The following is a 15649-nucleotide window of genomic DNA, read 5'->3' as shown; positions in this document are numbered from 1 at the left end:
CCTGTGATGTTTTGATGATTGTTTGAGAAGGCAGTTTTCCACATTATGAAGATTAGCAGTTAAAGCAGCTCGGAGTATTTGAAGATGGTGCCTTACATGATGTAATGAGACCTGTTCTTGCTCTGAGCAGGGAATTAATGACTTGTAATTTGCAGCTCACACAAAACTGAAACAAGTACATGGCAGATGTAGGATGCTGAGCCTTGCCATTTAATTAAGGAGGAACTAAGAGTGAAATTAGGGTTAAAAGCCCTGAATAGACTGATTATTGTTAGGAAACAGTGAACTGGTAGGTCCCTATTAGAGATACAAAAAGCTCAAATTAGTATAACTTTCCACCATAACTCTGGAATTTGCCATGCATTTAGGTGACAGACGTATGGCTTGGTATGGCTTGAGCCAGCCTTGTAGCAACTTTTACTGTTGGGAAGATGATTTACTCTTTTTTATATGCAAACATATTTTTCCTTAATTTTCAGCTCTGCTGCCTGTTAGCTGTATATTCAGAGAGAAAAGTTTAGGGAGAATTTGGCTTGACAAAGCAGTTTAGACTTCGTGGTTTTTAAAATTTATTTATTTAAAATTGTATTTTGAAACAGTAATGATCAGACCCTAGATACATTAAACATTTATCTTCCAAGCTTTTAGTACTTGAAACCCATTAAATAATGAAAATACCAGTACAGAGAGGGGGAGTCCTTAGGGATTCCTAACAAGGAAGAAAAGTTAGAATGATTTTATTTATTTGTTTTTAGGATCCACGCTAATCTTTAGTCAAGGAAAAAAAAATCTCCTGGGTTTTTTTAGAATAAAACTCTTCCTCGGTTAGTTTTCCTATGCAAAGAGGGATTCATATATGTTTTGGCTCAAGAATATTTTGAGGTGATCTGCAGGAAAATGACTCTTCTTTAACAGCAGCTGAGTAGGAAAAGCTCTTGAAGAGATCTTTAAATATGAGCTGGAGAGCTTAGGTAGCTGGCAGTGATGCATGTATGTCTGTGGGAGAATTTAGGCACAAATTTGTGATGTCAGCATTACTAGTGTAGCTGGTTTGAAAGTTTTATGTATAACAAAATACTTAAAGTGATTAAAGATAACAGCCACTTAAGTTGTTTGTATATGATCAGATTATCCCAGTGGTTACACGACTGAAAGACTCGGCTTTGCTTTCTTTGTGCTTTCTTTGGTTCAGACTCTTGCTATTCTCAGTCCATTTCTCTGTTTTGAGTTTATGTCATAAAATGTTTTGGAAACCTCTTGAGTAGAAAATATTGCTGGGCTTTTTATGTTGAGCTGTCAAAGTTAACTAGTTTTTGTGTGTTTTAAGACAGTGACCTGATTTTTCTAAAAGTTTGAAAGCATTAAGTGACTTTTGTACTTTAGCATAGTCTATATTGTTGAAAACAAACAAGGAAGGTAATACTCAAGATCTACACAGACAAATGCTTAATAAAACAGGTAATTTTTTTAAGCCAGCTGGTGAGTCTGTAACTCTGTCTGCATTGCACTTTTTTTTCCTCATCCAAAATTCTGTTTAACATACAAACCTTCGTGCATCTTAATTCTTTCTTTTGTTTTCAGTTGTACACCCAAGTTAAAAACTAGTATTTGAATCTAGAATTCCTGCTCTACAACAGGTAAAATTTGCAGTGCAGTGGGAAGTGCAGGACAAAACTTAAGAAGTTTAAGACACCCTTGCCTACACCCTTTTTTTCTGTAGGGAAGATGTATAGGAAGAAAGAGTTAACATTTTTTGAAAAGTGACAGTAGAAAGGTTCGTAGGTTTTGTCTCCTTTCCCCTGTATACATCCTGCATACAAACTTTATTTTTGCATCCTGTGTGGGGTTTGCTGCCTCAGGGCATTCAAATCTAATTTACAGATCACAGAATATGCTGAGTTGGAAGGGACCCACAAGGATGATTGAATCAGAGTCCTTTCCCTTTTCAAAACCATCCCCAATTAAATGATTATGTATTCTAATATGGGCTTGTGTGATGAACAGGTAATGATCTTTTGTAAAATACATCTTTAAAAAATCATGGAAATAGCACTGCACCTCCACACTACTCTTAAAGGCTAATAGATATTTATTCATTAATTTTGCTCCTACAAAGAGTCAGATCTGATAGCAGGACAAATTATGTTTGTTATCCTCCTGTTTTCTAAATTATTCTCCCAAGCACAATCTATAAAACGTTGAACACCAACAGACACCCCACAAAACTTATCCCAAAAGATTTATTCCTTTCCTGTCAGTGGGAGAAATTGGGATTCTAAAAGTGTTCACTAGAGGAGACTTGAGAATCCCTCTCCCAGGCTGCAAGGACCTTCAGGTCAGTCTGTGTCTTGATACAGCTTTTGGCTTGGCTCCAGCTCCGGTAGGTTCCTTGCACTGGTAGTGTAGAGGCAGTGGAAGCTTTTAGCTACATTTGGGTTGGAATGAGGCAGCTAAAAAATCTGGCACACTGGATTGAGACAGGAGGCATGTATTCATAAAACAGGTTTGCTGCTGGGATGGTTTTAAATATGTTTTTGCCCCATCATGTTTAAACCTGCTTTTCCTCTCTTCAAAAGCTGCTGTGCTATCTTAAGCCATCATTAGTTGGAGCTTCATTGTATTCAGCCAGAGCTATGGGCCTGTTTATCTAATTTAGCTGTTAATTTATGGGTGTTAATTTATCTGTATTCATCACTTATAATAACTTTATTTCTACTGAGGTGTTTCAGATGTGTAATTTTTTTAAAACTATCATCTATACGTGCATTACGTACATGTTTGCAAACACCTGCTTTTCATCTTTGCTCTAGAATGGCAGAATACTGAGGCATGCAGGAGGAATTTCCATAACATACACAAATGGTCACTTCATTAGATATCTCTGCTGGTTTTATTTCCTTATAATCAAAGGTTCAGTTCTTTGCATTCAGGATGGAAATTGTTAATTGAGGCTGTGAAAGTGTGCCGTGGGTAATTAGGGTTGAGTTGTGTGCTGAAGTTAGCATAATCCATAACAATTTCTTTTATGACTGTGTGTTAGAAGCATTCATTTACAAATTTGGCCCACATTAAATTGCAGATCATTTTTCCACACAACTTCAGAGAGTCTGTACTTTAAAACTGTTTTTTCAAGCATTCTGTGTAGTAGTTCTCAGGTTATAAAGGGGAAATGTGTAAATATCATTCTCGTCATCAGGTTTTCATGGGTTGATTTCTTATGCCATGCTAGATGAATGGCTTTATACAGATTTATATGTTCCATATTAATTTTTTTGTGACTATGAAGTTATTATATTAAATCTGGGTAAAACCAAGTTCACACTTCCCCAAATTATCTGTTTTCAGACAATTATTACAAAATAAACCAGTGTCATATAGCTTTTTTGTGGTAACGTGGATATGCCTTTTGGGTATAGCACTGCAGGAGATCATAACAGAGAGAGTAATTTGAGTACATATAGGAAGAAAGAGCAACCTTTTATTTTTAATGTAATACAAAAGCATAAGAGCACATCCTTTGGCTGTTGTCATGATGTGCATATGTGCACGTTCTTATAGCAGTTCTGATTCAAGATTTAAGTGGTTCTAATTTTTTATGCTTTCTTCTAAAATTAGACTTGCTTCTGTAGTACAAAGTTTTAATACTATTTTAATTAATTTAAAATGTTAGTTTATCAGTGCTTACCCAGGTGTCTTCACATAGATGTCATAATTTATTACTTCTGAAAAATCTTTCCTATTTTATTCTAACTTATACTTCCTTGTTCACTCAAAGATTTAAATACCTGAGGTATAGAGGAGTAATTCCTCAAGTCTTTATTTTCATTATAGAACATTTTTCTGGTGACATATAAAAGATTTGTGTGTCTTCTCTTTCCATGTTTACATTGTTAAACTTGTTTGAGACTTGTAACAGCATGTGTGATAATTGGAGTATGTGAGTTTCTAAACTTTTTTGGGTCTTCATTTGCATTTGGTAGAGGTGGTGAAAGGCATCCAGAAATTTACTATCCTTAATGTAATGCTTTAGGTACTGACAAAATAGCACAGTGAAATGTTTCTTGCTGCAAGGGTTGTGCTATACAAACTTTTTTTTCCAGCATGAGACAGGTGTTGCATCTTCATCAAAACAGCTGCATCTAGACCTGTAGGCAATTGAATGTCTATGTTTTAACTGTAGAGTTAAAATAATGAATTAAAGTTGTCCGAGGGGGTAGTTGTGATGTTCAAAATACATCGTGAGAAGAGCTTTTGTAGCCCTTGGGAAAGAATGAGGATGGTGTTTCCTTTTTACAGGAAACAGGTAACTTTTCTCATGACTGACTGACAACTCTTTTAGAAGGCTGGATGGTATTTCTTCAAATTCTTCAAGCTCTATTTTGTGGGGTTTTTTTAACAGTTACAGATCAGTGGCATCTGCAAATAGCTGTATTTATTATAGTATGTATTTTATACACCAGCTACTTTGCTTTTGCACAAACCAGAATTGTGGAGATGCAGCCCTGTTGTTCAGCACTTGCTACAAATTCTAATGCCACATTGTAGTCTGTTTTTCATTATGTGATGTTTTTTGGTTTATCAGTCAGTGTTAATATTAAATCTGGAAATAGAAACTGGAAAACTTGAAGCCGCTCAAACTCAGATCATTAAACATTGTAAAAGTTGTGCACAAATATAATTGCATTCTGAATATACATTTCAAACTTTCAAACAAAATTCAGGTATAGAGTTATATGCTTATTTAAGTTTTCCTTTTGTATTAACTAGCATATTCTTCCATTTCAGAATGTATGAAAACATGTCCACAATGGTGTATTTAAAAGAAGAGAAGTTGGAGAAGCTTACTCAAGATGAAATCATTGCCAAAACTAAGCAAGTGATTAATGGACTAGAGGCACTGAAGAATGAACACAATTCAATTTTACAGAGCTTACTTGAAACGCTGAAATGTTTGAAGAAAGATGATGAAACTAATCTGGTTGAAGAAAAATCAAACATGATTCGAAAGTCACTGGAAATGCTGGAGCTTGGCCTTAGTGAAGCACAGGTAAAGTTGTGGTAAAAATTAAGCATTTTGGACATTTCCCTCCAGATATTAGTAATATGCTGGGACATTTGCATTTTTCTTGTGTAGTAAGGACAAAAGGAACTGTAATTAATAGAGGTAGTTACTGTCCATCGTGCTGTGTTACAGAACTAATTATGCATTCAGTGTTAAAGTACTGAAGCTCTTAACTGGACTCCACTTAACATCAGTGAGACAGTAACATTTTCTGTTTAGACTTTTCCACAGCATTAGGCAGGTAACGTTCAAGCAGCTCAAGAGCTGAGCAGTGGTATTTTAGCTCTAAATGATTGCATAGGAAGGTCTCACACAAACACACATATAAATGAATTTGCTCCAGCCTTTGAGCTCTGGTGTAGCCTTAAATTCACGTTTATATTCCCTTGACTCAGATTTTTTATAGTAGCTCATGATGCTCTTAGAGCTTAAGAGTCTCTAATGTTTATTGAACATTTTACTAAACCAAAACTGAAACTAAAGGCATTTTAAAGGTTAAGAACTGAGTACAGAATCTGAACAACTTTCACTGGTGCGTTAAAGAGAGGACTCTGAGCTAATTTCTGTGGACTCTTAGTCAATGAAGATCCCATCTGCAGAAGATGAGTGAAAAGTTGCATGTTTATTAGGTCGTCAGGACTATATTTATAGTACAACTTTATGGTATTTTGTACTAAGTCAAAAACCTGGAACAATGTGATGTGACAGTCATCACGGTAAAATGGCCGAGTATTTGCAAATGAGTTGAAAACACCAGTGAGTTAGTTCTACATTAATAGGCTTTCTGTTGGTCTGTAACTGTGCTCAGACTTCTCCTCTGGATCAAGCTATTATTGTGTGGTGATCTGGAAGTTGTGTGCATTGGATCATGGTGAGTTGAGACTGAGAGAATGAAATGTGGGTTATCAGACAGGGGAATGTAGAAGCCCTGGACTGACTGTCAGGCCTTAGTGTGTATGTTGTACAAACTTTGATGCCTTGTACAGGGGGAAAAGGCTAGAAGATACATGGAATAAAATTGCAATAGTTGAGTGATTAAACAACCTTTTATTGTTGTTCGTAGAGGATGTGCAAGTGAACAAGTAACTTCTATGTAGTATTAGGACTCTGAAAAGCTAGTTCTGATTCTTGGCTCTATCAGGAGCCTCAGCTGCAGATGTTCCTGCCTTGTTTGCCTCACATGGTACTTTTTGAACTGGGGTGGTGAGGAGCCAAGAAGTCTGCATTTGCTGCCTTTGTTAGGAAGCCAATTACACTTCAGACTGCTGCTCTCAGACCTGATAAGGTTAATCTTCCTCCATGCTTTGAGTTGTAACAATGTAGTAATTTAAAAAAAATTTTTAAATTTAAGATACGGAAATAGATGGTTTTTGTGGCATGCATGTAGGGCTGGAGATGTGTTATTTCCATGAAAATGAAACTAGCTTTGCTGAAGAAGTAATCAGACTTTTCTTTCAGTTAATTCTAGCAAGTAAGATGACAAAAGATTTTAGTTTGCCATTGTAGCTTGTTCAGTGTTTGAATATGTTGACCCTATTATCACAATTTTCTTAAATATGCTTTCTCATTATATAAACGCCACTGTTTGAATCAACCAAGTAATTAAAAATATTAAAACAATTTTTAATATGTAAATAGGTAGGTGCTGAAATGTGTAGCTTTGGACTGGTATTAGGAAATTACGCCTGGAGTTTTCCTTACCTTTATAGGAAAAATTCTAAAGGCTTAATGAATATTTTGACACCTGAAATTTCAGCTAAGGACACCATCTGTTTCACATGAAACACTTAATTTAAAACCACTTAAAGATAACTTTGATTTTAAAAAAAGTATGAAATTGAGGAGTTGAAATACGAGTGACTTGGGGATGTCTAACTGATCTAAAAGCTATGTATTCTCACCAGTGGTCCATTATTGCAAGGTGTGCTTCCTGGGACTGCTGCCTGGTTCTACATATGTCAGTGGGAGATTGCATAAACAGTGAAGGGAGAATATCTTCTGCTGGTAGTGTTTGGCTTTCACTTAATAAGCTCCTTTTTCATTTGACTCTGCTCAGCAAAAATAGCCCTAGTCCAAGCAAGCTGCTTTTATGGGTGTTCTATTTTTTGTCCTTAATGTGACTGTGTTTGAATGTCTGCACACCCGGGCTTATGATTAATAATATGAAGTGCATCTATAAATTGTTTGTTCAGTTGCACATTCAGATCTCAGTCATATAAGTGTCCCTTTGAAGTATTATCATTATGCTGAGGTGTTCATCTTTGGGAACTATAAGCATGTATACAAATCCTTTTTTTGTCTTGAAGGTGCTAAATTAGAACTCCTTGTTAGTTCTTAGGTTATTTTTGTGATCCTGCAAGTTAAAAGTATTACTGCTCCATTTCATGTTAGTGGAACAAAGATTTCCAGTTCAGTAATCTAGTTCAAATTTTTAATGTATTTTAAGATTATATTTAATCTTCAGGGAATTCTGAAACAATTTTAACTTCTGATAGCATCATGGAAAACAATCATTCGTAAGGAGTTCCTCTAGGCTGGGACCCCAGCAAAGGAAGGACCTGTTGGAGCAGGTCTCAAGGAGGCGCATGAAGATGATCAGGGGGCTGAAGCACCTCTGCTCTGGAGAGAGAGGCTGAGAGAGGTGGAGAAGAGGAGAAGGCTCCGGGGAGAGCTTAGAGCCCCTTCCAGGGCTAAAAGGGGTTACAAGAGAGCTGGAGAGGGACTTTTCAAAGATCATGTAGTGATAAAACAAGGCAGAATGGCTTCAAACTGAAAGACAGTAGTTTTAGATTGGATTTGGGAAGAAATTCTTCCCTATGAGGGTGGTGAAGTAGTGGAACAGGTACCCCGTCCCTGGAAGTGTTCAAGGCCAGGTTGGATGGGGCTTTGTGCAACCTGATCTAGTGGAAGGTGTCCCTGCCCATGGCAGTGTGCTGGAAAGAGATGATCTTAGAGGCCCCTTCCAACCCAAACCATTCTGTGATTCTAAATGGTAAAAAGGTTTAGAGGAAAAGTGAGAACCAGATCTAAAAGGAAGAGAAATGTGAATGTTTACCAGATTTCACAGCTGACATAGGTTTAAAAAATGAAAACCTTGTATGTTATGTACAGCCTGCATTCTCAGGGAAGTATGTCATGTGACACATTTTGCTTTTCAGGTAATGATGGCCTTGTCAAATCACTTAAATGCAGTGGAATCAGAGAAGCAGAAATTGCGGGCTCAGGTTCGCCGGCTATGCCAGGAAAATCAGTGGCTACGGGATGAACTGGCCAATACACAGCAGAAACTACAGAAAAGTGAGCAGTCTGTAGCTCAGCTGGAGGAAGAAAAGAAACATCTAGAATTCATGAATCAATTAAAAAAATATGATGATGATATTTCACCATCAGTAAGTACCTGTATTGTAAAACAGTAAAAGCACCCTACATTTACATGTGTTGTAATCTGCCTATTTAACAAGAAATAAAAGATACATTTTATTTGTCCCTAACATATATTTGTCCTTAAAATACTGCCTTGTACTAGTGTCACATAGTTTGCAGAACGATTCTGGGAGCTCATTCTTATTTTAAGAGAGTATGTATTTTACTGTCTGCAGATAATAAGATACATGAGGAACAAAACTGATAAATACTCATTTAGTATCCTGTAAATTTAAAAGTGTGAAGAACTGGACCAAAGCAAAAATCTCAGTTCTATAAACTCAGCTGTTAAGTGAGAAATCTAAGCTGTGAGAGATTTTAAGTACCCAGAGGACTTGGCTTATTTTGACTGCAGGAAAAATACTTAATTTTTCTCTAGTGAAATCAGTGTATAGCTTTTGAATCTGTTGAGAGTTTACACAAGGATGTTATTGATTCCTCTTTCAGGACTATCTGCCAGACATTGTGATGATCTGCATGTTTACAAGCCCATTGTGTTATGTATTCTTGGATTCAGAGAGAAAATGGGCACAACTTTACAGAAGGAGGTTATTACTTTAAAAGCCTTCTGATTTATTTGCCCTTCTTTTTATAATTGCTTCCTCAGGTTAGGTGGCACTATAGAGAAGCATCTCATTTTGTGTGTTCAGACCTTCTCAGTGGTGTCTTGGAAAGAGAAGTTTTTCATAACTACTTATTTCAGCAATTCTAATGGTTGAAAATGACTGTGATTTAGTCATGCTTAACTGACTGCTTGACTAATCCTTTTTAGCATATTGTACATAGTGAGAGTTATTTTGGTCAATTACACCCGGAATTTTTCAATGCTGTTCCATGATTTGGTATTTGTAGATGAATTTGCCAGTGAAGCCTGTTCAGAAAAGGGGCAGAAGGAGGGAATATTGGGGTTTTGTCAATATTGTCAATCTGTAATCTGCAGATGGATTAAATATCTCCATTATTTGAAGTTTAATTAACAAATAGAGTCCAAGTAAGCTAAGCATGTCTATAATTTTACTAACCATATGGACAGTCTCTGTTTCTAGCCTTTGAAATAGTCAGTTGTATAGACTCAGTATGAGGTTGGAATCAACACTTAAAATTATGAGCTTCCCATCTGAGATCTAGTCCCATCAGTTTGTTGGTTTTGCAGTGCCCCTGCTCTGCCATCATTAAATTTGAATGCCAGCAGCAGCAGTTGGTTTTTTCTCATCTGGAAAAAGGTGTTGGATGAAGAGCCAGAAAAATGTGCTCTGCCTCTGGGTTTTCTCCTTACTGAGCTCATAATTTCTGAGAACTTCAACTATTTATATTGTTTAGGCTCAACATTTAGGAAACAGGACTGAGGGATGATCTGTCTCTTTGTTTTACATTTGAAATGATCTTTGGATGCTTAAAATCAATGTACACTGATGGATTGTGCAGAAATTAATACGGTTCCAGATGGGACTATTGGAAATGAACTTCCTTTCAAGTGTTCTTTTTTTGTTTTGTTTTATTTTTTAATTTTTGAACCTTACAGATTATAATTGCAAAATCTTACTATTTGTACAGAAGCTGAGTACTCAGAAATTTAGGTCTCCTCAGTTATTCTTCTCCCTTGCCCAACTGTAACTGCATTTATGACTAAAAGAAAGTACCATGGACAATTCTGTACTGAGTAGTGCTTACTCTTCACTAGGTAGTTTCATCAGATCTGATGCCTCTGTGAGAATAGCAGATGTGTTCTTGAGTGCTTAAATTGAGACTGAAATCTAGGGGACCTCAATTCTATTCCTGGCCCTTCTGAAGGTGTCCTGTATTGTTTTGGGGCAGAGTGTGTAAATACGTTTAAATATAAGACCTTTATAAAACTTCAGTGAGAAATGTTATTCTTCTCAATTCTGAATTTTGAATGTGTAGTTTTTCTTTAACATTGCTGATTAACTGGACTGTCCTCTATGCTTTAGATTTAATTTGTTGGGTTTGGGGTTGTTCTGTAGGAGGATAAAGATACGGATTCCACCAAAGAGCCCTTGGATGATCTGTTTCCCAATGATGAAGATGACCAAGGACAAGGAAGTAAGTGTACTTCAGATTACACGGTTGGGGTGTTTCTGCAGTGCAGAATATAAAGATATTCTTTACAAAAATGCTTGGGGTCCTCTGGGACACGGCTGGAGTGATGAATGCCTCTGCTAGATTAAGGAATCCAGTCATTGATATACATTCTATACATTGGTATGTACAGAACTGGGGCCTAGGTTTTTAAAGAGAGTGTACTAGCTGCTGGAAAGTTCTTCAGACTGACTTAAATTCAGAATTTGCCATTATCCTTCTTTTGGGCCTCAGAATGGTTAGTTGCAAGTAACTGAGGCAGATTCTGACCAGATGGTGAATTCTGTTAATGACCTTTTTAATGATCTAGGATTTTTGTGGTAGGTTTCAATATGAAATCTTTTTCATATGGTCTTTTGTCCTTTGCTAAGGTTGTCTACATTAGTTTTAATAATAGTTGTGGAAGTATTATTTCTCTTCAGGTGAGAAGGACTGAGGAATATGCAGTGAAGCTTGAGGTAGAGGTTTCATAGTGTGATTGAAAAAAGCTATTAATAGATAAGCCTTGCTAAGTGAAATGTGCTTTTTTTACGTGTGTAAACATAGAACATACTGATGTTGTAGAGTCAGTGCAGTGTGCTGGGAGCAGAATGGTTCTTACCAGGCAAATGACTTCAGGGCAAATGTCTGAAGGGACCCACCTTTGCAACTAGGAGTTTCAAATTTCCTTTATGGGCTTGCACATAAGGTACACTACAGTCTTGGCAGCATAGTAAAGCTATCCATAGCCAGCACTGTAAGGAAGACTTGAAGAGTTTACAGTAGGTCAGTGTTGATTATGAATTCCTTCCTAGCTCATCCTTGCTTCCCTAGAATTTTGTAGTAGGAAGGTTGAGAGGCCAAGCTCCCTTACTTTGCTTTGCAAAAGACAAAGTTGACATGTCAGTGATTTCTCTGACCTTCTAAAATAATGCTGAAATGCTTCAGTGCTTTGGCAGACAGTGACTCTGGGTATAGGCTTGGACTTGTGTGATTCCAGTGACATAAAAATGCTCCACCTTCTGTGGTTTTTGCTTAATAGGAAGGAGAGAATAAAGTCAGGCTCTTGGCTGGAGCCCTTACCTTGTGTGTTCTCCAGAGTTTAATGAAAATGAGTTAGAGGGAATTTTCTAAATCTCAGAAATTGACCAGGTGGAGAGAAAAGGGGTAGTAAATTGTTTTGGGGAGTGAGAGAGTGAGGGTTGCAATAGCCAAAAGTTAAAAAGCTACTGTAAAGTAAGTGGCTAAGCCTAAGGGTTAGTTAGTAAAACTCAAAGGGTGGCTTTGACTCAGCCTTTTGTCTTGCAGCTGTTATTTCTGGCATCCAAGGTGTTTCAATCCTTTATGTGCTAACCTTAAGTGCTCCTGGGTATAGGAAACAAAACAAAAAAAAAGTATGTTTAGAGAAGGGGAATAAAGGAAAAAGTTTTCCTGCAAGTGTTCAGCTTGTCTATGTTGGTGTTCCTTTCCGTATGGAAACAGGGATATTTGTAAGTGCAAAACTATGATACAATCTTGAGAATGTTAATGGTTTGCTGAGCTGAAATATTTTCCTACTTTCTTCATTAGTTTATTACATTTGGCCCTTTGAGCTACTAGAATTGTAAAAATAATAGTAATACAATACTGGACAGGATATGAGGAATAAAACAGTAATATTTCCAACTGTCTCTGTTCAAGACAGCCTGACTGCTGTGAAGTTCTAATGCTAATTCTGTGTATAGAAGAAATAAAATTCAGTGAGTCTCATTCTGTGCCACTGAGCACTCACATGAGATGTTTTATGTACAGTCATCTTTCATACAAGTTGAAATTTTGCGCATTTCTTTCAGTTCAACAGCAGCATAGCAGTGCAGCAGCTGCTGCCCAACAAGGTGGCTATGAAATTCCAGCAAGATTACGGACCCTACATAATCTTGTTATCCAGTATGCTTCCCAAGGTAGATATGAGGTTGCTGTACCTCTCTGTAAACAAGCTCTTGAAGATCTGGAGAAGACTTCAGGTCATGACCATCCTGATGTTGCCACTATGTTGAACATACTTGCTTTGGTGTACAGGTTTGTATACTGGCATAGATAAATACCCGTGAAATAAATACTTAGTATTTGGCTACAACCTTATAATGTTCAAGATTAGAATTTTTTTCCCTGTTCTATTTTCCATTAAATTTATTTTCCTTCTTAAATTATTATTAAAACTCTCAAGAGGGTCCTAAAATACTTGTGTGTCTGCCTGTACGTAGAAGTCAAACAAGTTGCTGTCCCAAAAGCCTATGCCTTTGCTTTGGGAATGGAGCTGATTTTGATAGGGTTTTTTTTGTGTACTGAAGGGCCATGTCTTGATTACCCACTTCAAGATAATCCAGAGGTAGAAATTGGACATTAATGTAGAAATAGAACATGCTCAGTACAGTCCTCAACTAGCAAACTATTTACAGTTAGAGGCTTCAGGGTTTTACTTCCTAATTTATGAATATATTCTCAATTATTATTCTTTTGTAGTAGCATCTTCATGTCAGTAGTGAAGTCAGCCTAATTTTTATGATTTTTTGTTCCTGAATCCCCAGTATTAATTATATCTCTTTACAATTCAGAGACCAGAACAAATACAAAGATGCAGCAAATCTCCTGAATGATGCCTTGGCCATCCGTGAAAAGACTTTGGGCAAAGATCATCCAGCGGTTTGTATACATGCAGTATCATAATTTTAGTTTGTTTTTCACTGAGCTTTTTTTCAACTAATTCTAATATCAAACTCAACAGGAAAGGTTTTAAGACCTGGCTTGTCTTTAAACAGTACAGGTAGGAGGCCACATTATATTCAGTGCTGTTTCACCATAAATAATTTGCCTTTACTTGATTTTGGATTGCCTGGATTTTCTACGGGAAATCAGTTTGTGAAGAAAGATTTTGTTTTGCTTACTGAAATCACTTTATTATACTCAGATTGAAGGGGCACTTCTGATTTGATTTACTGCTGCTTGTAAATGAAACGTAAATCAAGCTTTCGTAAAATTCATGTGATACTTTTGTAGCCTTGTGGGACGCAGGACAGCTCAAAAGTATAGATGTGAGAGGTACCTTTGTAAGAGAAGAACATGTGAAGATGTGTGCACTAAATGACATTTCCACGAATGAAGCAAAATTATTTCATGATTTAGGTTTTTCTTTCCTCTGTTGTGTATGTATGCATTTAGTAATAATAATAATAATTTCTTCACTTGCAAATTTCAAGAGGTCTACCCTGCATGGAAAATTTGAAAACATCAATGCCTTGCAGATGTGTTCATTGGTCAAGTCTTTGTATCAGCAGTTTTCAGTGTAATTAATGTTTCTCTGCTGTTGACAGGTGGCAGCAACTCTTAACAATCTTGCAGTACTCTATGGTAAACGGGGGAAGTACAAAGAAGCGGAACCGTTGTGTAAGCGAGCTCTGGAAATCAGAGAAAAGGTATGAGTGACAAATACTGTGGCTCTGAAGGGACTTTTTCAAGGACAAGGAAAAGTTAAACACTTCCTTTTTTTGTGTTGTGGTTGGGTAGATCTGCCAGATAAACCTCAGAGTTAACTGTGCCTAGTAGATAGGAGTGTCTGAAATTCAAAACAGTGGGAAATTCCAGTAGTGCTACAGAATTGCTGGAGCACTCTGGATATATGCTAAATTCTGTATTTTGTGAGTAACCTTCTTTACCTTTTGCCTTCCCCTGAGATAGCTAAATAGTCTTTGGTTTGACAAGAGCATTGGAATTAAAAAATGAAACTTAGTTAAAAAATTTAAGTTGATTATTCTCTATGTGAATATTTTAGTCCATGAGACTGCATCTTCAGGTTTATATAATACTCTCCATATAATGTTGTTTTACTACTTTGTTCCTCTTATGGATTGTTCTTAATCATTCTCAGTTTGCAATAGAATTGAATCATTTCCATATCTTTCAAATGCATCTTTTGCTTTTGTCATCCCCATGTTGAATTGAGGAGGAATAAAACTAACAGGATGTTTCTAAAATATTTATTTCTAAACCCTGACTTGATGATTACAGAATGTTTTAATACAGTGTATTTCATTTTCAGGTCCTGGGGAAAGATCACCCTGATGTTGCCAAGCAATTAAATAACTTGGCTTTGCTATGCCAGAACCAGGGTAAATATGAGGAGGTTGAATATTACTATCAGAGGGCACTTGAAATCTACCAAACTAAGCTGGGACCAGATGATCCAAATGTTGCAAAAACAAAGAACAATCTGGTAAGCCTTTCCCAAAGTAGATCTGAGACAAGATCTACTTTTATCCGCCATGTATTGTATTTCTTATTTATAAAGATAAATAAATCACTATGCTGATAACTTTTGGGGGGTATTTTGTTTTTAGGCATCCTGCTATCTAAAACAGGGCAAGTTTAAGCAAGCGGAAACCTTATACAAAGAGATTCTTACTCGCGCTCATGAACGGGAGTTTGGCTCTGTAGATGGTAAGAAACTGAGTCCCTAGATTTGAATTTATGTTTTATTTTTGTAGCTATGAAATAAAATTTGCAGGAAGTCAATAGTGTCCTGATTAAAATTGTTTTCTGCTTTAGGTGGACTTAAAAGGTGAGCTGATAGATGTGTTGGAAGTACGTTCATCATAAGAAAGCTTTTAGATACAGCAGTAAACATTTGATTCAAAAACATGAGGTAGACTTAGTGGGTTTATGTTTTATGGATTTTATTTCTGGTATAATTTATCTTAAGCCCAACTAAATCAAATTTTGGTATTTTAATAGAGGCAGAAGAATGTACGTCACTGTCCAGTCACAGAAAAAAGTCAATGCAGGATTTTTAGTGACATGAATAGAGAGACATTGTTTATGCAAGCCCTCCATTAACACATTTAAAGAATGGGGAAAATACCTTTAAATTGGGAATTACACTGTACATTGAAGTCATGTGCATTTTATAAACTAAAAATCCCAGTAAAGAGTTTTCATTCTTTTTTTCATTCCATGACAGTAGCATATGCACCACTTAGTAGATGTCAAAGTAGTTGTTACGATAAAAGAAATAAATTCATGTTTTCTAGCGCAGGACTAGACACATGACAAATG

General features: G+C 36.5%; 1 protein-coding gene across 7 annotated transcripts in view; it reads left to right on the top strand.

Annotated features, from left to right (window-relative positions):
- Positions 1–15649, top strand: part of KLC1 (kinesin light chain 1) — a 47802-nt gene that overhangs the window by 12262 nt on the left and 19891 nt on the right. For all 7 annotated transcript variants that reach the window (XM_039553340.1, XM_039553341.1, XM_039553339.1 and 4 more), the window contains exons 2-9: positions 4786–5047; positions 8221–8451; positions 10468–10546; positions 12394–12619; positions 13156–13243; positions 13912–14013; positions 14637–14810; positions 14935–15034. In XM_039553340.1, coding sequence (XP_039409274.1) covers positions 4787–5047; positions 8221–8451; positions 10468–10546; positions 12394–12619; positions 13156–13243; positions 13912–14013; positions 14637–14810; positions 14935–15034 — 1261 coding nt within the window. In that variant the 5' untranslated portion in view covers position 4786. The remainder of the gene's footprint in view (positions 1–4785; positions 5048–8220; positions 8452–10467; positions 10547–12393; positions 12620–13155; positions 13244–13911; positions 14014–14636; positions 14811–14934; positions 15035–15649) is intronic.

The sequence above is a fragment of the Corvus cornix genome, chromosome 5 (genome assembly GCF_000738735.6).
Source record: "Corvus cornix cornix isolate S_Up_H32 chromosome 5, ASM73873v5, whole genome shotgun sequence".
In the NCBI taxonomy this organism is placed as follows: Eukaryota; Metazoa; Chordata; class Aves; order Passeriformes; family Corvidae; genus Corvus; species Corvus cornix.
Note: the sequence above shows the minus strand (reverse complement) of the source record. Positions and strands in the feature narration are given on the sequence as shown.